This window comes from Argiope bruennichi, chromosome 5, assembly GCF_947563725.1.
Source record: "Argiope bruennichi chromosome 5, qqArgBrue1.1, whole genome shotgun sequence".
Taxonomy (NCBI): Eukaryota; Metazoa; Arthropoda; class Arachnida; order Araneae; family Araneidae; genus Argiope; species Argiope bruennichi.
The window spans coordinates 39,524,460-39,542,222 of NC_079155.1; the positions used below are offsets into that span (position 1 = coordinate 39,524,460).

The 17,763-nt window shown below is 27.8% G+C and overlaps 1 protein-coding gene across 1 annotated transcript in view; it reads left to right on the plus strand.

Moving 5' to 3' along the window:
- Nucleotides 1-17,376, plus strand: part of LOC129968594 (tetratricopeptide repeat protein 28-like) — a 30,040-nt gene extending 12,664 nt beyond the window's left edge. The window contains exons 9-23 of the mRNA XM_056082651.1: nucleotides 313-492; nucleotides 2,982-3,185; nucleotides 3,858-4,118; nucleotides 4,442-4,654; nucleotides 4,738-5,176; nucleotides 5,702-5,979; nucleotides 6,105-6,345; nucleotides 7,074-7,309; nucleotides 8,385-9,410; nucleotides 9,945-10,154; nucleotides 11,001-11,232; nucleotides 11,911-11,987; nucleotides 12,975-13,092; nucleotides 13,178-13,285; nucleotides 15,131-17,376. Coding sequence (XP_055938626.1) covers nucleotides 313-492; nucleotides 2,982-3,185; nucleotides 3,858-4,118; nucleotides 4,442-4,654; nucleotides 4,738-5,176; nucleotides 5,702-5,979; nucleotides 6,105-6,345; nucleotides 7,074-7,309; nucleotides 8,385-9,410; nucleotides 9,945-10,154; nucleotides 11,001-11,232; nucleotides 11,911-11,987; nucleotides 12,975-13,092; nucleotides 13,178-13,285; nucleotides 15,131-17,148 — 5,841 coding nt within the window. The 3' untranslated portion in view covers nucleotides 17,149-17,376. The remainder of the gene's footprint in view (nucleotides 1-312; nucleotides 493-2,981; nucleotides 3,186-3,857; nucleotides 4,119-4,441; nucleotides 4,655-4,737; nucleotides 5,177-5,701; nucleotides 5,980-6,104; nucleotides 6,346-7,073; nucleotides 7,310-8,384; nucleotides 9,411-9,944; nucleotides 10,155-11,000; nucleotides 11,233-11,910; nucleotides 11,988-12,974; nucleotides 13,093-13,177; nucleotides 13,286-15,130) is intronic.
- Nucleotides 17,377-17,763: the final 387 nt, after the last annotated feature.

Genomic DNA, 17,763 nt, shown 5'->3' on the forward strand with positions numbered 1-17,763 from the left:
CAGGTAGAGAGATATTAGTTTATGCTCATTTCTTTTTCAAGTTTTATTCTTCTAATCAATATTTAATTGTAATAGGAGGCTATACATTATATGCAAATTTTTTTTCCAAAATTTAAAGGTTTTATTCTTCTAATCAATATTTAATTGTAATAGAAGGCTGTACATTATATGCACATTTTTTTTTTTTCAAAATTTAAAGGTTTTATTCTTTTAATCAATATTTAATTGTAATAGGAGGCTATGCATTATATGCACATTTCTTTTTCAAAATTTAAAGGTTTTATTCTTCTAATTAATATTTAATTGTAATAGGATGCTATACATTATTATGAACAAGACCTTGAATTGGCCAAAGGCTTACAAGACCGCTTAAGTATGGGTAGAGCTTATTGCAATCTAGGTTTGTCACATTTAGCATTGGGTGATTTCCAAGCTGCACTAGAATGTCAAAGATATTTTCTTGCTGTTGCTCAAATGATGAAGCATTTACAGGTGAGTTTTCTTTCTTTCTTTTCTTATACAGTAATATTCGTATTACAAACCTTGTTAGGATTAATTAATGTATTTAATAATTCTTTGAAATTTAACAATTTTTATATGGATGATTGCTTAAATTTTTAAATTTATATTTTTATTTGTTCTTGATATTTTGAATTGTATATTTATTTCTAATTTATATTATTATAAATTTTTTCATAAAATATGCTATTTTTTAAAGAAGATTCACTATAGCATGATAATGTGTTAGGCATGGTTTATATTTTTAAAATTTTCTGAATTGTAGAACATTGACATACAAAAAAGTTACTTATTACTTGTTGCAGCCTATAAATATAAATCCATTAACTTAAAATTTACTTAAGCATATTCATAAATAGTTATTAAAATTAGGAAATAAGATAGCATGGGAATAAAATTGGTATCTTTGTAAAACTTTCTTTTTGAATTTTAAATAACATAAAAATAACACCAGCCTGCAACAATTTCTTGTTTTAAAAGTAATAGTTGTTTTTTATGTATTTTTGCATGCTTATTTCAAAAATAATATCAGTTTTTACGTATCACGTACAGTTTTTTTGAAAAGTAAATTTTTTAAATAAGTAAAAATACACAGATTTTTTGTGATTTGGATAGGGTAAATTAATAAAGTATGTATGTTTATTTGTTTAAATAAATTCTGAAAACCTCTTACTTCATTGAAAGTAAATAATACATTTATATTGAATAAATACTTATAATTGTATTTAAAAAAAAAAAAAAAACCTTTTATTTTAAAATTTAAAACATTGATGGCAGTTGAATTTCACCGTGAAAAATGAAGTACCTGAAAAATTTAATAAAGCCGAATTAAATGTCTTAATTCGTGATTTAGGTTTAACTAAAGAAAATGCAAAATTATTAGGCTCTCGGTTAAAAGAGAAAAATTTATTAATGACACATACGCCGTTTAATTGGTACAGGAATCGAGAAAAGCAATTTTTATCATTTTTCAAATCTGATAACTTCTTGGTTTATTCTGCTGACATACCTGGTTTGTTACATGAATTAGAAGATAATATTCCTTATAATCCGCATGATTGGCAACTATTTATAGATTCCTCAAAGAGGAGTCTAAAAGCAGTTTTATTGCATAACGAATCTAAACTTGCATCAGTTCCAGTTGCACATTCCGTTTTCATGAAAGAAACATATGAAAGTATGGAGATGCTTCTCACTAAAATAAGATACACTGAACACAAGTGGGCAATATGTGGTGACTTAAAGGTTATAGGTCTGCTTCTCGGGCAACAAAGTGGATTTACTAAATTTCCGTTCTTTATTTGTGAATGGGATAGCAGGGACACAGAAAGTCATTGGATAAAAATGATATGGTCGAAAAGACAAGAATGGATTCCTGGTAAGAAGAATATTTTAAATGAATATTTAATAGACCCATAAAATATTCTATTGTCCCCACTTCACATAAAATTGGGACTCATAAAGCAGTTTGTGAAAGCTTTGGATAAAGGTGGAAAATGTTTTGAGTATCTTATATCGAAGTTCCCAAAATTGTCTAGCGCTAAAATTAAAGAAGGTGTATTTGATGGAACACAAATAAAGAAATTAAAGATTCCAATTTTGAACAATGTATGAAAAATAGAGAGAAGCAGGCTTGGGTTGCATTTAAAGATGTCGTAGAAGGTTTTTTGGGAAATGAGAGAAAAGAAAATTGCAAAGAATTTGTAACTGAGTTATTACGTGCTTATCATATTTTGGGGTGCAATATGAGCATTAAAATTCATTTCCTTCACTCACATTTGGAATACTTCCCAGACAATTTAGGAAAAATGAGTGACGAGCAAGGTGAAAGATTCTACCAGGATATAAAGGAGATGGAACACAGATATCAAGGATGGTGGGATGTTAACATGATGGCCGATTACCGTTGGTGTTTAAAAAGAGACAGTGATGTGGACCATAAATGAAAAAACTCAAAAAAGAAGCTTCTTGACTTCAAGAAAAACACAAAAGTTATCATAATATTGTAAATGAACAGCATTATTGTGTTTAGTTAATAGTAACTACAGTTGCAATTGTATGCATTATACTGCATTTTGTTAATTTTTTCATCGTCATTTGTAAAAAATCCTTACGTGTTACATAAAATTTAGTTTGCATTTTGGCATGACATCATCATTGCTGATATAAAACAATTAAAATTTTACAAACAAAAAAAAAATTCTTTTTTTTTTTGCAGGCTGGTGTAATTTTTATGTTACAATACTTTTATTAAGGAAAAATGTCGAAACTCTGATTAATTAAAGTCTACTACCCAAGAAGCAACTGCAGGTTTAATTTAATAGCAATTTTTAATTATTGTATTTATCATGTATGATTCAATTTATAGATTTGTACCATAAGCCTGTTACATTAACAGCTTTGATACTCTTAACTGATATCCATTCTTTACTACTTACTATATGTCTTCAACAATGTTACAGGGGAAATTTCGTGCTCTTGGAAATTTAGGAGATGTTTTAATGAAAATGAAAGATCCTAACCAAGCTGTGAAAGTATATCAAAAACAGTTGATTCTAGCTAAGCAAAGTGGAGACAGATCTTTAGAAGCTGTTGCATATGGAGCTCTTGGCCTTTGTCATAGACAAATGCAGTGTTTTGATAAAGCTTTGGGATATCATACTCAAGTGAGTGATAATCTTAGTTTTTATGTTGTGTTAATATTTCATTCCTAATTCATGAAATATGCTATATAAAAATTTATTTTGACTGTTAATAAATTCTAATTCTGTTCTTTGAAACATTCACAATTTTGACATTTCTCTTTTTAAAGACAATTTAAAAAATTTTTTGGAAGATTAGCAAATAAAAATAAATATTTTTGTTAAATGTTATAATAAGCCTTCTCATTATGAACAAAATTATAAATGAAAAATAAAAGATTTTGAAATTGCACTAATATTGACACTAGAAGCATGTATGAAAATAATTAAAAAGTTATGACAATTTTGAAATAATTATGGTTATACTTATTTTTGAAATTTAATCTTATTGAAACTATCATCTCTAATTAGGTTTCTTGAATCATGGGTTTATATTTAGTGCAGCAACTTGATTTTTTATTAAAGTAGCAATATAAAAAGTGATTTAAAGAAGAAAGATTTGAATGTTATCCTATACATCTTTTAAAGAAAAAAAATTGTCAAAGATAAATATCTTGTTTTTCTTTTTAATTATTATCTGAGTTATTTATGCATCTTAACCTGAAAGAAATGTTGAAGAAAGGTAGTTTTTAAAAGCTCTGCAATATTTTTGTATGTAACTGAGAAATGACTTTGAATAACTTTCATTCTTTTTAGGAATTAACTTTAAGGCAAGAATTATGTGATGTAAGAGGAGAATGTAAAGCTCATGGACATCTAGGAGCTGTACATATTTCCTTGGGAAATTATACTAATGCAATGAAATGTTACGAGGAACAATTAGAACGTGCAAAAGAACTTCGCGATTGTGCTTTAGAAACACAAGCTCTTGGTAATTTAGGTATATCCAGATTGAATATGGGTCATTTTGAAGATGCAATAGGTTATTTTGAACAGCAGCTTGCTCTTTTAGAACAGGTATATTATTTTATTTCTTGCAATAAAATTTATTTTTAATTATTAGAACTCAAATTTCTGTAAATTTGAATGTAATTATATATATCATCAATAAAATGGTTTAAGTCAAGTTATGCATTTCAAAAAAATTGGAATTCTTATAAATTTGAATCAAAATAAAGTTGCTTAGTTTGACAAGATCTTATTTTTAGTTTAATAATAATTATTATCACTACTTTATACAAAACATAAATGCCATAAATTAGGTATAATTCTATACTTCCGAATATTGATTTTATGCACTTCCATATGAATAAATCTTTTTTAAAAATATTTTCTTATAGTTGGGAAACAACAATGCTTTGATTGATAAAGGAAGAGCTTATGGAAATCTGGGTGATTGTTATGATGCTCTTGGAGACTTTGAAGAAGCAGTTAAATGTCATGAGCAGTATTTGGCAATTGCTTTGAAAGGGCAATCTTTAAGAGATCAAGAGCGAGCTTACCGAGGTTTAGGAAATTCTCATCGTTGCATAGGGAATTTGCAGCAAGCTTTGGTTTGTATTTTTCTTAATCTTAATAAATAATTTTATTTTATTAATGAGTCATGGATATTTATTCTAATTATTTCATTTAATAGGTATGTTTTGAGAAGCGCCTGGTAGTTTCCCATGAACTTGGAAATATCAGTGCTAAAGCTGCTGCTTATGGTGAATTGGGAGGCATTCATAGCAGCTTAGGCAACTTTGAACAAGCAATAGCTTGCCTGGAACATCAGTTAAACTTAGCTAGAGAAATGAATGATAGAGCAGCTGAAGCTGATGCTGCTTGTGGACTTGGTACAGTTTATCAACAAATGGGTGATCAACAAAGAGCATTAAAATATCATCAAATGGACTTGGACATTGCTGAAGAAACAAATAATATGGCTGCTCAAGGGCGAGCTTATGGCAATCTTGGAGTAGCCCATGAGTCTTTAGGAAGCTTTGAACAAGCTATTTTATATCAAGAACAACACTTAAGTATAGCTGCACAAATTAATGACAAAGTTGCAAAAACTTTTGCTTATAGTAGTCTTGGTAAGAATTTTTTTTTGTGTGTTTTAATAAATATATATACTTTTTAATGAAAATATTAGAATTTTCTATGATTTATATATCTGATTTTCTTCCTTGATTTACATGCAGTTGATATACTCATTTTTGTTTTATAGTTTTGAAGATTTGTCATTTTAATCTTTGTGAAATGTATTCATAGTTTCCTCTTGTTTGTCATAAATTAATATTAACTGCATATATGTAATTATTTATTTGATCATTAGCTTGTCTATGATATTTCTTTTAAAATGAAACAAAAACATATAATTCATAATTTTTTATGTTTATGAAGTGTTTACATGGATTTAATATTTCATTGATGATTCTTGTGAAAATTATTCATTCTACATATTATATATTTAATAATATTTCTTAGATTTACTCGCTTGAAATTAAAAAAAATATACATATAAGTTCAAAATTTTTATAATTTGTAAGTTTTGAATAATATTTCAATTAATCACATCCAAAAATAATTCCTAAACATTAATTATCTCATTGTTATAGGCCGAGTTCATCATGCCCTAGGCAATACTCCTCAAGCTGTAGCTTACTTACAACAAGGATTACTTATTGCTGAACAATTGGGAAGGCGGGAAGATGAAGCTAGAATAAGACACAGACTGGGACTTGCATTGTGGGGTAATGATGATTTAGAAGGTGCTCAGCAGCAATTGTATAGAGCAACAGACTTGTTCGAAACCATCAGGAGAGAGGCCAGAGGAACAAGTGATTATAAGTTATCACTCTTTGACCTGCAAACTGCATCTTATCAAGCTTTACAGGTAAGTTTTTTTTTTTTTTAAATCTGTTTTTGAAATTATATACATTTTTGTCTTTTTATGGTACTTTTAAATGTACATATTCAAAAAACAAATTTTTAATTCATTTTTTTTAAAAATCTTTGTAGAGAGTACTAGTAGGCTTGGGCAGATATCAGGAAGCTTTAGTTGTTGCAGAAAGAGGACGCACAAGAGCCTTTGTTGATTTATTGCTTGAACGACAAACTAGCAGTTCTCACAGTATCTTAAATTTCAATCCAGCTAATGTAGATCAAATCTATGATATTGTTAGTAGGCAAAAGGCTACAGTATTATATTATAGTATTGCTGCTGGATATTTGTACACTTGGCTGATTGTACCAAATAAAGGTATGTTTAAGTCACATATTTTATAATAAAGGAGATATACTATTAAGCAATTGTAATGCCACCAAACTAACTATCATTGCTAGTTTATTATTACTAATATTTGTACTGTAGTGGATGAATCTGCCTTTTTGGAGTGAAATAGATAATGTTACTTGCTGTATGCATAACTTATGCTCGCTATAATTTTTATTTTTTGTTTAAATTATTTTCCTCTAAATATTCTATTGCAGTCATAATGTATATATTGAAATACAAATGTATAAACATTTTTAAATAAAATATTTAAGCACAAAAACTTTTGAGAAGTATACCTTATAAAATGATTTATAATTAGATATTCAAATTCTTAATTTTTGTTTTAGCAGTAAATAATGGTAATGTGTTATGGTTAAGTAATGATATATAGTTTATTTTATTTTATGTATACAATGGCATTTATTCATATGTATACCATCAGAAAATAGACGTACTTTGTTTTCATACTGAAAAGAAATTAGTATCTCTTGAATTGATTATTTGTAGCTCATAATTTTAGAGCAATTAAATCTAATGATGTCAGATGTGTAAAACATTACACAAAGCTATAAAAAAAGTAATATTGAAGATAGGATATTATATGCATAAAATATAATTCCAAATTTTCATAAAATTAAAATAAAATTTCATTCTTATCTTCTTAAGTTAATTTTACTTACTTATTTAAACAATGTATTATTTGTTTGTTTCAGGAATAGTAAAATTTCATGAAAGTAATATTTCTGATATGGATAATGATAGTAATGGAGATGCCAATGCAGCAGTACCATCAGCTAGTTCTCTTTTAGAACAGTACATTATGCATGTAAGGGAAGCTCTAGGTGTTGATATACCCACATCTCAGAATGGTACTCTTAGTGAAACTGAAAGTGAGGCTGGAGATTTGTGGAATCAACAACTTGAAGAATTGGGAGATCGGCTTAATCAGGTGAATTATTTTTGATTTCTCATATGTTTAAGTTATTGTAGAAATTATTCATTCAAAAAATTGTTTATAAGTGTTTCTAATTGTTATATTCAAAGTAATTTTGGAAAATAATTTGATTTCACTCAGGCCAGGTTAAATTCTGTATTGACCAGTAGATAGACAAGATTCGAACTTCCATAACTTGCACTTTATTTTGAGAACTTTCACAATTCGCGGAATTTCCTTTAAAAAAAAAATTTTAAATTGATCCATTTATGAATACTGAAGTATCAAATTTTATGAAAAAAATATTAAAATTTTTAATTGCAGGTAGGTTGCTTTAAAAAAAAAAGATGGCCTTTGTATCCTTCATATGAAATAAATAAATAAATAAAAGTAATCTGAAATGAAAAACGGAAACTATTACAAACCATTTTATCATAGTTTAAATATTCTGAAGTTTGTAAAAATTGTTGAATTCTGAGTCAGTTGGCCAACTGCAATTACAAAAGGGGAGGGGAGTTTAACCATGTTTAGACAAACTTGAAGAAATGGAAAAAAGACCCATAGAATAATACTGTGAAATTTGAGCAATACATGAATGGAATGTAAATAAGTTTAAGTTATTTATAATTAAGTTATGTGAATTTTGCTATATGAAAGTACACAATTAAATTGCTCTAAAAATGATGCAAAAAAAAAAAAAAAAATCCCATTTCGAAAGTTGTTTATTTGATAATCTGTTTCTAGTTTCATTGATTAGTTCTTAACAGTTATAAATCATATGATTAAACAGGATAGTAATGAGAATTTATTTTTTGATACCTATATTATGTCTCTAAGTAAAATGTTGTATCACTTAAAATATTATTAAATTTACTTAGATTATTAAAGACTTGCTTACAGTTTTAAGTAAAGACATGTTCTTTTTTTCTTTTTCTTTGTATTAGTGAGTATTTATAAGACTTCTACATTTTGATTCCATTTGGCATAGAATTTCATTATAAATAATTATATTTTTGTATTTTTCAAAGAATTTTCAATTTTATTTTGATATTTTTCAATGTGATTAATGTCATTCTTTTTCATACATTAGGAAAATGACAGAACTGGTTTCTTGAGAATGGTAAATAGAAATCATCTTTTCAACAGCAGCAACTACAGTTTAAGTAGTCTTTTCAGTGTAGGAAGTTTAGGTGGAAGCATTGCTAGTGGGTTAACTAGTCGACCTGGTAGCATAAGATCTCGTCGCTCTCAATGGCAAGGACCAGCACCTCTACATGCATTATACGACCTGTTGATTGCTCCTATTGAAGAATACTTACCTAGAGATCCTGATTTACAAGAACTGTTACTTGTTCTTGATGGAGATCTTTATTTAGTTCCTTTTGCAATACTGAAAAATAGTAGCTGTGATGAATATTTGTGTGAACGATTTAGTCTAACTGTTTTACCTTCCATAAGTGCCTTAAAAGCAAGCCAGAGGTCTAAAATTATAAGACAAAATAATAGCAAGGATATAGCTTCTGCTTTGGTTGTTGGCAATCCCAAAATTCCTGCTATTGTCTCTGAACAGTGGGGCTGGAATGATATTCCACATGCAGAACAGGAAGCTACATTAGTAGGTGAAATCCTCTCAACAAAAGCCATATGTGGAAGTGCTGCTACTAAAGAAAATATTCTTAGCCAACTTTCACAGGCAGAATGTATACATTTTGCCACACATATATCTTGGAAATTGTCTGCTGTTGTTTTATCTCCTGGAGAATTCATGGAATCCTCCCGCCATTATGCACATAGTTCACAATCAGAAACGGGTCATGAGAACAATGATTACTCTGAAGAACCAACATCAGAACTATCTTCAACAGATTTGCCACCATTGTCAGAGTTCCTTCTTACTGCTGCTGATATTTTAAATCTTCGATTGTCTGCTCGTTTAGTTGTTATCAGTTCTTGCCATACTAGAAATCATCATGGTCGAGCTCATTCTGATGGAGTTGTAGGACTTACTCGTGCACTTTTAGCAGCAGGTGCACAGTGTGTTTTGGTTTCACTTTGGCCTGTCCCAGATGCAGCTGTAAAAATATTGTTGCGAACATTTTACTCAGCACTTTTACAGGTATGTTTTCCATAACAGTTTCAGTAATTTTTCATAACAGTATTTTTAATTCTTTTAATATATTTTTGAAAACAAAATTCTTATTTTAATTAAAAAGAAGAAAAATTTTAAATTTCTGGTTTGAAATTTTGAAAAAATATATAGTAAGGAACTTTGAAAATTGATAAAATGATTTTTTGTTTTTTTGTTTGCAATTTTGCTTTTTAATATAAATATTTAGATTTTATTGCTGCATGATGATTACATTCTTTTCTATCAGATATAATTGAAAAATATTAGAAAATTGAATTTTTTCATAGAAAATATAAACAATTCTATTAAAAAACTTGATAATGTTCCCATGTTTATATCATGAATAAACATGCTTCCAACATTACCGTAGATCAACTGATAATTTTGTGTATTTAAGAACTTTTCTTTTCTAAATTCAATGTGAAAATTCTTTTAAATCTGGTTTACTTATTTATAAATGTAGTCTGTTAGTTTTTATTATTTTGCTAAGTTATTTATGTTTTTAAACTTTTATAATTTCAGGGGAGTAAAGTAAGTTTAGCTTTGGCTGAAGCTATGAGAACTATTCAAACAACAAAACATTTTGCCCATCCTGCTAACTGGGCAAGCTTTGTTTTGGTAGGGAGTGATGTTCATTTGAGTAATCAAGTTGCATTGATGGGACAAGCTTTGTCAGATCTCTTAAAGACTCCTGATAAGTGCACTGCTGCCTTGCGTGTGGTTTTGCATTTGGTAATTTTATTTTTTATATATTATTGTTTATTTCTTCAATTTTGTTTTCTTTGTTCCCATTTATTTTTTGTTATTATAAAATTCAAGTAGTAGAGTTTTTATCAGTTTTTTTTTCCTTTGCCTTATATTATTGTCCTGTAAAAATTAAGGTACTTGTATTTTTGTCATTAATATTTTTAATATATTGTGGTTTAATATGTTAGTGCTGTGATCTCAGTTTCTTTGTTGTCTATAAAATTTGCAATAACTGTAAATCTGTAAAGTAGTTTATTATTTTTTTCAGTCAGTTTCGATTAAAATTAATTTATTAATACATATTTTCATCAGAGAGACAGTGTTGCATTTGTGTTACTTGCTTCTCTAACTATATAATTGAAAACATTTGAAATAGTGCATTCTAGAATTAAAATTTTTGGTGTCATGATTAAATAATCAACTATTGCCCTTCATTTTACCATTTAGAAAGAAGTTCTTAAAAAAGTACCTCCTAATTTTGATTCCTGGCATCATGTCTTTTAAAATAAAACTTTTTTTCTTTTACATTATTATTGGTAAAACTAAAGAGAATTTAAATTAGAAATTGTATTATTTAGCTGATGATGATAAATCAACAGAATTCATAAATGCTAATTAATGTTCTGTAGATTATTAAAGTATATTGAAGAAAGCAATGGAACTTCATATTTAATGCAAGAGAATCTTTTGACAGAATAATAAAAATTCTAAAAATCTGTAGAATGTGTTTAAGACTGACAAATATCTTATGGATTATTTTTAATGTTTATCCCTTTTGATTTATTTATTGCATTTGTTGAATAAATTATTTAGATGTGTGAATTATTACAGGTTGAAAAGTCATTGCAAAGAATACATCGTGGACATAAAAATGCTATGTATACAACACAGAAGAGTATTGAAAATAAAGTTGGCCCTGTTAATGGTTGGAAAGAATTGTTAATATCTGTTGGCTTTCGTTTTGAGCCTGCCTCAAATGGACTGCCAGCATCTGTGTTTTTCCCACAGTCAGATCCAGGAGAAAGATTGACACAGTGTAGTGCTAGCTTGCAAGCTCTCTTAGGTATATATTTCTATTAATATTCAAAAATATTTTTCTGATTATTTATATGGTGTTAATTATTTAACATTTCTTCCTTTTTATTATTTTATTTTCTTGTAACCTTTCTTTATTCTCACATAATGAAAGATTTTAGCAATTGTCTTAATTATATTCATATTCAAGAAGGAATTTATTTTTCTCTCAAAAACTGCTCAATAAAAAATTTACAGAAGATTTAAAATAAATAGTCCCATAATTTTTCAAATAAATGTTGAAAATATTAATCTGTGTTAATTGTTCAAATTGTTTTAAATTTTTTTGTTAATAATTTGTATATTCACTTCTTTTGATTTCATTTTGAAAATAAATTGTTTAATAAACAATAGTTACCAAATTGGCTCTAATGACAAATTAATAGACTAATAATAATTTTCATAGTTTTTAATTTGGAGATTTTTAAGAAAACATAGGATAATACGTTTTTTTTTTTTTTTTTCTTTTAACGAAAGTTGAATATCAAAAAAATCAATTCACATGTTATTAAGGATTAGTATGCATTTTGTTTATGTTATCTATTAATTATTTTAAACTAGAACTTTTATTTTGATATTATTTATTTTATTGATTTGAGATAGAACTTTTATTATGAAATTTCTTCATAAATGTGACCAAACTTTTAATTATTAATTTATTCCTAAGGTTTGTCTCCTGTTTCATTAAGTGCAATCACAAAACTACTGTGTAGTCCAGAATATGCAGATGATATTATACAATTGGTAAGTCTTATTTCAAATTAAGTTTTTACAATTCATATCAAGCAAAATATGAAAAAGTGTAGAAATTCAATAAGTGTTTATGGTAATGATTTTGAAGCATTTTAATGATATGGAATAACATTTTATTCATTACCAATTTTATTCCTGATAATATAACTTCTTGAAGAATAAAAATAACTTCTTGATCAGAATTGTAAATCTTGTAGCTCTTTTAATATCATTTTAATAAATGCCTTTATTTAATGTTAAAAAGAGACATTCTTTAAAGTGATTTAGTAAGGTAAAGAATTTTAATTTAGTAGCTTTGTATATTCTTTGCATTGGTTCAAGTAGAAATAAATTATATCTTATAAATTATATTAACTATTGATTTGATCTTTGAGATTTCAATTGGAATCTTTATAAACATTTTTTTCTCACCAGAACTGCATTTTATTCCTATATTCTATGAATAGTGAGAAACTTCCATGTCTTTTAACATATTCTAAATATCAAAATGATTTTCAAATTAAAGTGCATTTCTTTTGCTACTTTTTTAGATTTACCACATTTGAGCAAATAAGTTTCAAAGTATTTTCTTTAATTAGGTTTATGTTACAAATTGATTTGAACCAATTATCCAGTAAATAAATTTGTAAATGTTAATTTTCCTCACAAAATAAAAGCATTTTATTCTTTGAAACTACACATTTCCTTTGAGTCGTGAACTGAATATAAATTAATATATATGAGCTGTTTACATGTGTTAAATTAGTAATGCAGTGTAACAAAGATATGGTTTGAAATATAACTTTCAAGCTGACAATATTTTTTTAAAGTAAAAGATTAAAAAAAGTTGATTTTTTTTCAAATTTAACTTTTATAATTAACTTGCTGAATTTCTATCATAGAAAAATAGATTTTACTTACAATGGTTTGGAATGTATTGTTATTGTATTTGAATAAAAGAAGGCAATCTTTTTTTTACTTTTCTTTTTCTAAATGTAGATTCGTCAGGTGATGTCTCAGTTTCTTCACAAAGATCAGGATGCAGATAATATTGAATGTTCTGTTAGTGTTAGGCTCTGGAGCATTCCTGGATGTCATGAGCTTCTTGCTTCATTAGGTAATAATTTCTTTCTTGATTTGACCTCACTTTTTACTTAAGCTTAAAGACTTTTTTCAATACATAATTCCCTATCTTTTTGCAGGTTTTGATTTAATGGAAGTTGGGCGTGATGAAGTTATGTTAAGAATGGGAAAGCAAGCAAATAGAAGAACAATTCAGTTTGCTTTACAAGCACTTCTTGCTGTTTTTGGTAATAAACATTATTTCAATATTATAAATGTGTCAAATGTATAACTAAATTGACATTATTAATTATATTTTTTTATTAACTTTACCTGCCTTCACTGAGCTTAAAAATAGAGCAGCAACAACCTCAATAACATTTTTATTTTTAATTGATAGTTTTAGTTTTAATTCCAAATCATTAATTAAAATATCTGATGAAATAATTTCAATTGTAATTTCTGACCATATAATAAGTTTGTTATGAAAATTCCAACACATAACTGGTAAAATGTTTAAAATTATGCTTTTTTCAGTGATATTAATCTGTAATTAAAGATGTAATTTAAATGTATCCTCAATTAAATAGTAAAAATAGTTTATTTTCAGTTATATCAATCCAGGCAGTTCACAGTTTGTGTGTTGGTAAATTAAAAATCTAATACTAATAGAATTATAAATGAATGCAATTATTTGCTGTCATTTCTCAAATATTGATTTGAATTTCTTGGTACATTATTGAAATAATTTTAAATGTATTTTAATTGCCACTTAATTTGGTATTGTTTAAAAAAATTGTATTGATATTTGGTATAAAAAAATTTGTTTAAAGTAGTAAATACAGTAATTGCTTTTCTCGAGCTTATATTAGAAAATATTCAAAGATAATTATGTGCAATCACAAAGCAGAAGACTATTTAATTGCATTTTTAATTTATTGCTTATTTTATCTCTTCCATTCTTTTTGTACTATTCTTAGAGAATTTATATAATTATAGATTTAGATGATATAATAGATTAATTTATGTAAAATTTGAATCAAAATAAAAAATTGTTAAAATGGTTAAAAAAATTTTTTAAAATTATTATCAATCTAAAGGTTAATTTGCATTTGTGTTTTTTAAAATTGTATAGAAAGTGCTTTATGCTGAAAATATGGTTAGAATCCATGAAAGCATTTGAAAATTTTTATAAAAGTCAACATTTGCTTAACAGCCATTTAAAATTTTGATAATTTTTAGTGGGGGGGGCAGTGAGTGTTTCCAGCAGAAAACTATAAAATTTCCACTTGTTGGTCTCTAAATTCTATCATGTTCTCCCTTTCTTCAGTAGTAATGCTTTACAATCCACTTTAGGGACCTAGATCGTACATAATGATAATTAAATCTATACACCATTGGAAAGATAATTGTTTGCACTTTAAAATTATTTAAAAATCATTTTCATACAATAATTCTTTTAAAAATTATTGTCAAAAATGTGACTGAGAACACTGAAATCTGGCTTAATTTTGATATAATTTTTATAAATATTTTTTTAAAAAGGAAGGGGGTTTAGAAATATACATCTTCAGCATCCAATATGCTTTAAGTACAATATTTTGTTCTGCAGGTAGAATATATTCATAGACATACTTCATCTTTATTAGTATCACAGATTGTTTATGATTTATATTTAAAAAAAAAATTCAAATGTATAAAATATTTATATTTATTACTAGCATAAAATATTGTGAATTTTAATTGTGATGAATATTGTAAATTAGTTAAATTAAAAAATATTTCTTCTATTTTTTTTATTTGAACTTTTTTCTATTTTTAATATGAAGAAAATATTAAAATGACCTAGATATATAAGTAAATATTCAATTTTTGACAAAATTTTGTAGTAAAAATGGATAATGTTGATATTCAAACTAATCTTTGTGATCATTTGATAATTTCTTCAAAAAACATCTGCTAATGAACATTTTTATGTTAAGTATAGTTTCAAATAACTTTTAGCTAATGTTAGTTTGTAGTATTTCTAATTCTTAATAACTCAGATTTTTTCATTTTAGTAAATTAAATACATTTAATAATTATTTCCTTAGATACCCAAGAAGCTCCAAAGAGCCTTACTCTGGAAAATTCTAGTTCATTAGAAAGTCTTGACAGTGAACAAAGTGATACTAGAACTGTTTCGCCACCTCCAGCTGCTACTCCAACATTGTCTTATCCAACTTGGCGGCCAGTGATTGGAAATCAGATTTTGGGTAGGAGCAGCACTGGTGCTTTTAGCACATACGCACGAACTCGAGGTGAACCCGATGGGCGAACAGCTACCATGGGAAGTGATCAAAAGGGTAGAGAAAGTGACACCTTTACACCAAGTCCAGTGGATACTATGAAGCCAATAATTGCTAATAAAATTCAAAAACAATCTCCTCAACCAAGTCCACATCTAGCTATTAATTTATCCCACCAAAGCAAAATTAGATGTATGTATAATGATAGTCCACCAAGTGACAATAATGGTGCTCGCCCTGATAGTTCCTCTTCTGCTAGTTCTGCAACTGATTGGGATTCTGGACAATCAACTGTGAGAAGACAAACCATATCTAGAGACATGGAGCCATTAAATGATCAGTTGAATGTTTCAAATACTTTACATCCTTATACTGGCTTGAAAAAGAATGCTTATGGACTACCTCTTCATGAAAATCACACTAAGCAATCATCTACTGGCTCTTTGGTGGACAATAATGATTTATCTCAAAATAATTCAGAATTCGATTTTTGTGGAAGTAATTCTGATTTAGGAAACCTTTCTTCTCAAATATCAAATTTTAATTTATCATCATCTAATGTTAAGGGTGATATGAAAAAGAAATCCTGTTTATTTTCAACTGTTGTAAATAAGACAATGGGTAAGGAATTCAGTAGAAAAGGTATATCTAAATTGGATCAAGATAGGAGCTATTATAAAAGATCGGCCACTCTGGGTCATACAGTAGAAACAAAAGCTCAGGTACACCAAGTTGAAACTATTAGCAAACATTATCCTTCAAGTGAAACTGGTATATATGCTCCTTGTCTGGAAGGCAAAACCCAAGAAAATATTGACATTCATGAAATTCGAGTGCCATCAACCATTGGTTGCAATCCTCGTGAAAAATCATTGTATGTGCCACAAGCTTTTCATAACAGTTTAATGGGGAAAAAGGACCACATTGGAAAGCACATGCTTAATACACAGCTCAGGCATTTAAGTCAAGAATTACCAGATGTTTATCATGATAGAAATGTAGGTTTAGGTTTAGCTCCATCTTTGTCTACAATTTTAGCTGCAGATAATATTAGTGGTCTTACAGAAGATCAACATTCTCCTGAAAATAACCTTCATTCAAGACCCTCTAACATCAACAACAATCAAAAGCATCTCCCATCACGCCCAAAGCCTCCATTACCACCTAAGCGTATTCCAATACCATATAATCATTCTCATAGTGATCATAGGACTTCCACTGATGATTCCCAGGGGGAAACAATGAACTGTGCTTCTGTTGAAAATCCCATCAGCTCAGTGAACTGTGATATTAGAGATCAAGGTGATGGGGGCTCATTTACAGATTTAAGTTGCCCCAGTCAAAATCAAGACTTATTTCCTCCATCCTTAAAGGTATTCTCTTCTTTCTTGAACAATATTGATAATCAAAGTTCAAATGGCCATAGCAAAGAAACTGGGAAGAAATTGAAATCAGATTTAGTCACAGACAGTTTAGGTATACCTTTTAAATCTAATGTGATAAATTCTCATGATTGTTCATCTATGGAATCTCTCCGTAAATCTGATGGTAGTAAAGCTTTTTCATATTATAATAATGATTTTGAAAACAGAGATTCTGGTCCTGAAATTTTATCTGCAGATCCTGTTGGTAAGCAAAAAGATGGGTGGACACTGGATACCAATCGAAATCTTTGTACAAGTTCCACAACATCTGATACTGAAGGCAGTGATATGGATAATTCCCCTAAAAATATATCCACTGTCAAAAGGAACCCAAAGCATATATTGTCGTCTCGTAGTAAAGTTCCTGAAAATTCTTCCTGCAAACCTTCAACTTGTTAACATTGCATCACATCCTGTGATTTTATTGTTTTTTGTTAAATAAGTGTATACAATTATAAATATGTGTACATTATGTGAATTTTTAATCAAGCTCTTTTACAAGCATTTTTTTTACATGTATTAATTTTTTTAAAGCTTATACTGTACTATACACAAAGCATTTTTGTATTTTTATAACTATTTACTCTCATTGTGACTGAAGACAGTAGCGATTCCATCCATTTAATATCGAAGCTAAATTTTTGTAAATTGAATTTTTATATTTATTAAACTTGTTATTTTTACACCTTTTTCTTCCATTTCTTTCCCTTTTTCCAGCCTAATTTATAGAGGAATATGTAGTTTAATCCTTCAACCAACCAGATATTTTGATTTCATGCAGCAAGCTTTTATAATTGAGAAATTTTTTACATTTAATTTGAAGGATGCTTTATCCCTTAGTGTTTTTTATGCAAGTGTTGAAACAGGTCCATTATCCTAATAGTTATCATTATAGACCTAAATTGAAAGTCTGCTTCCTTTAGGATAATTCACTAATTATTAAGTTGGGATTTTGTTTTATTAATTAGTCATTTTGAAATCTAAAACAGTTGCACTCATGATTGAAGCATACAA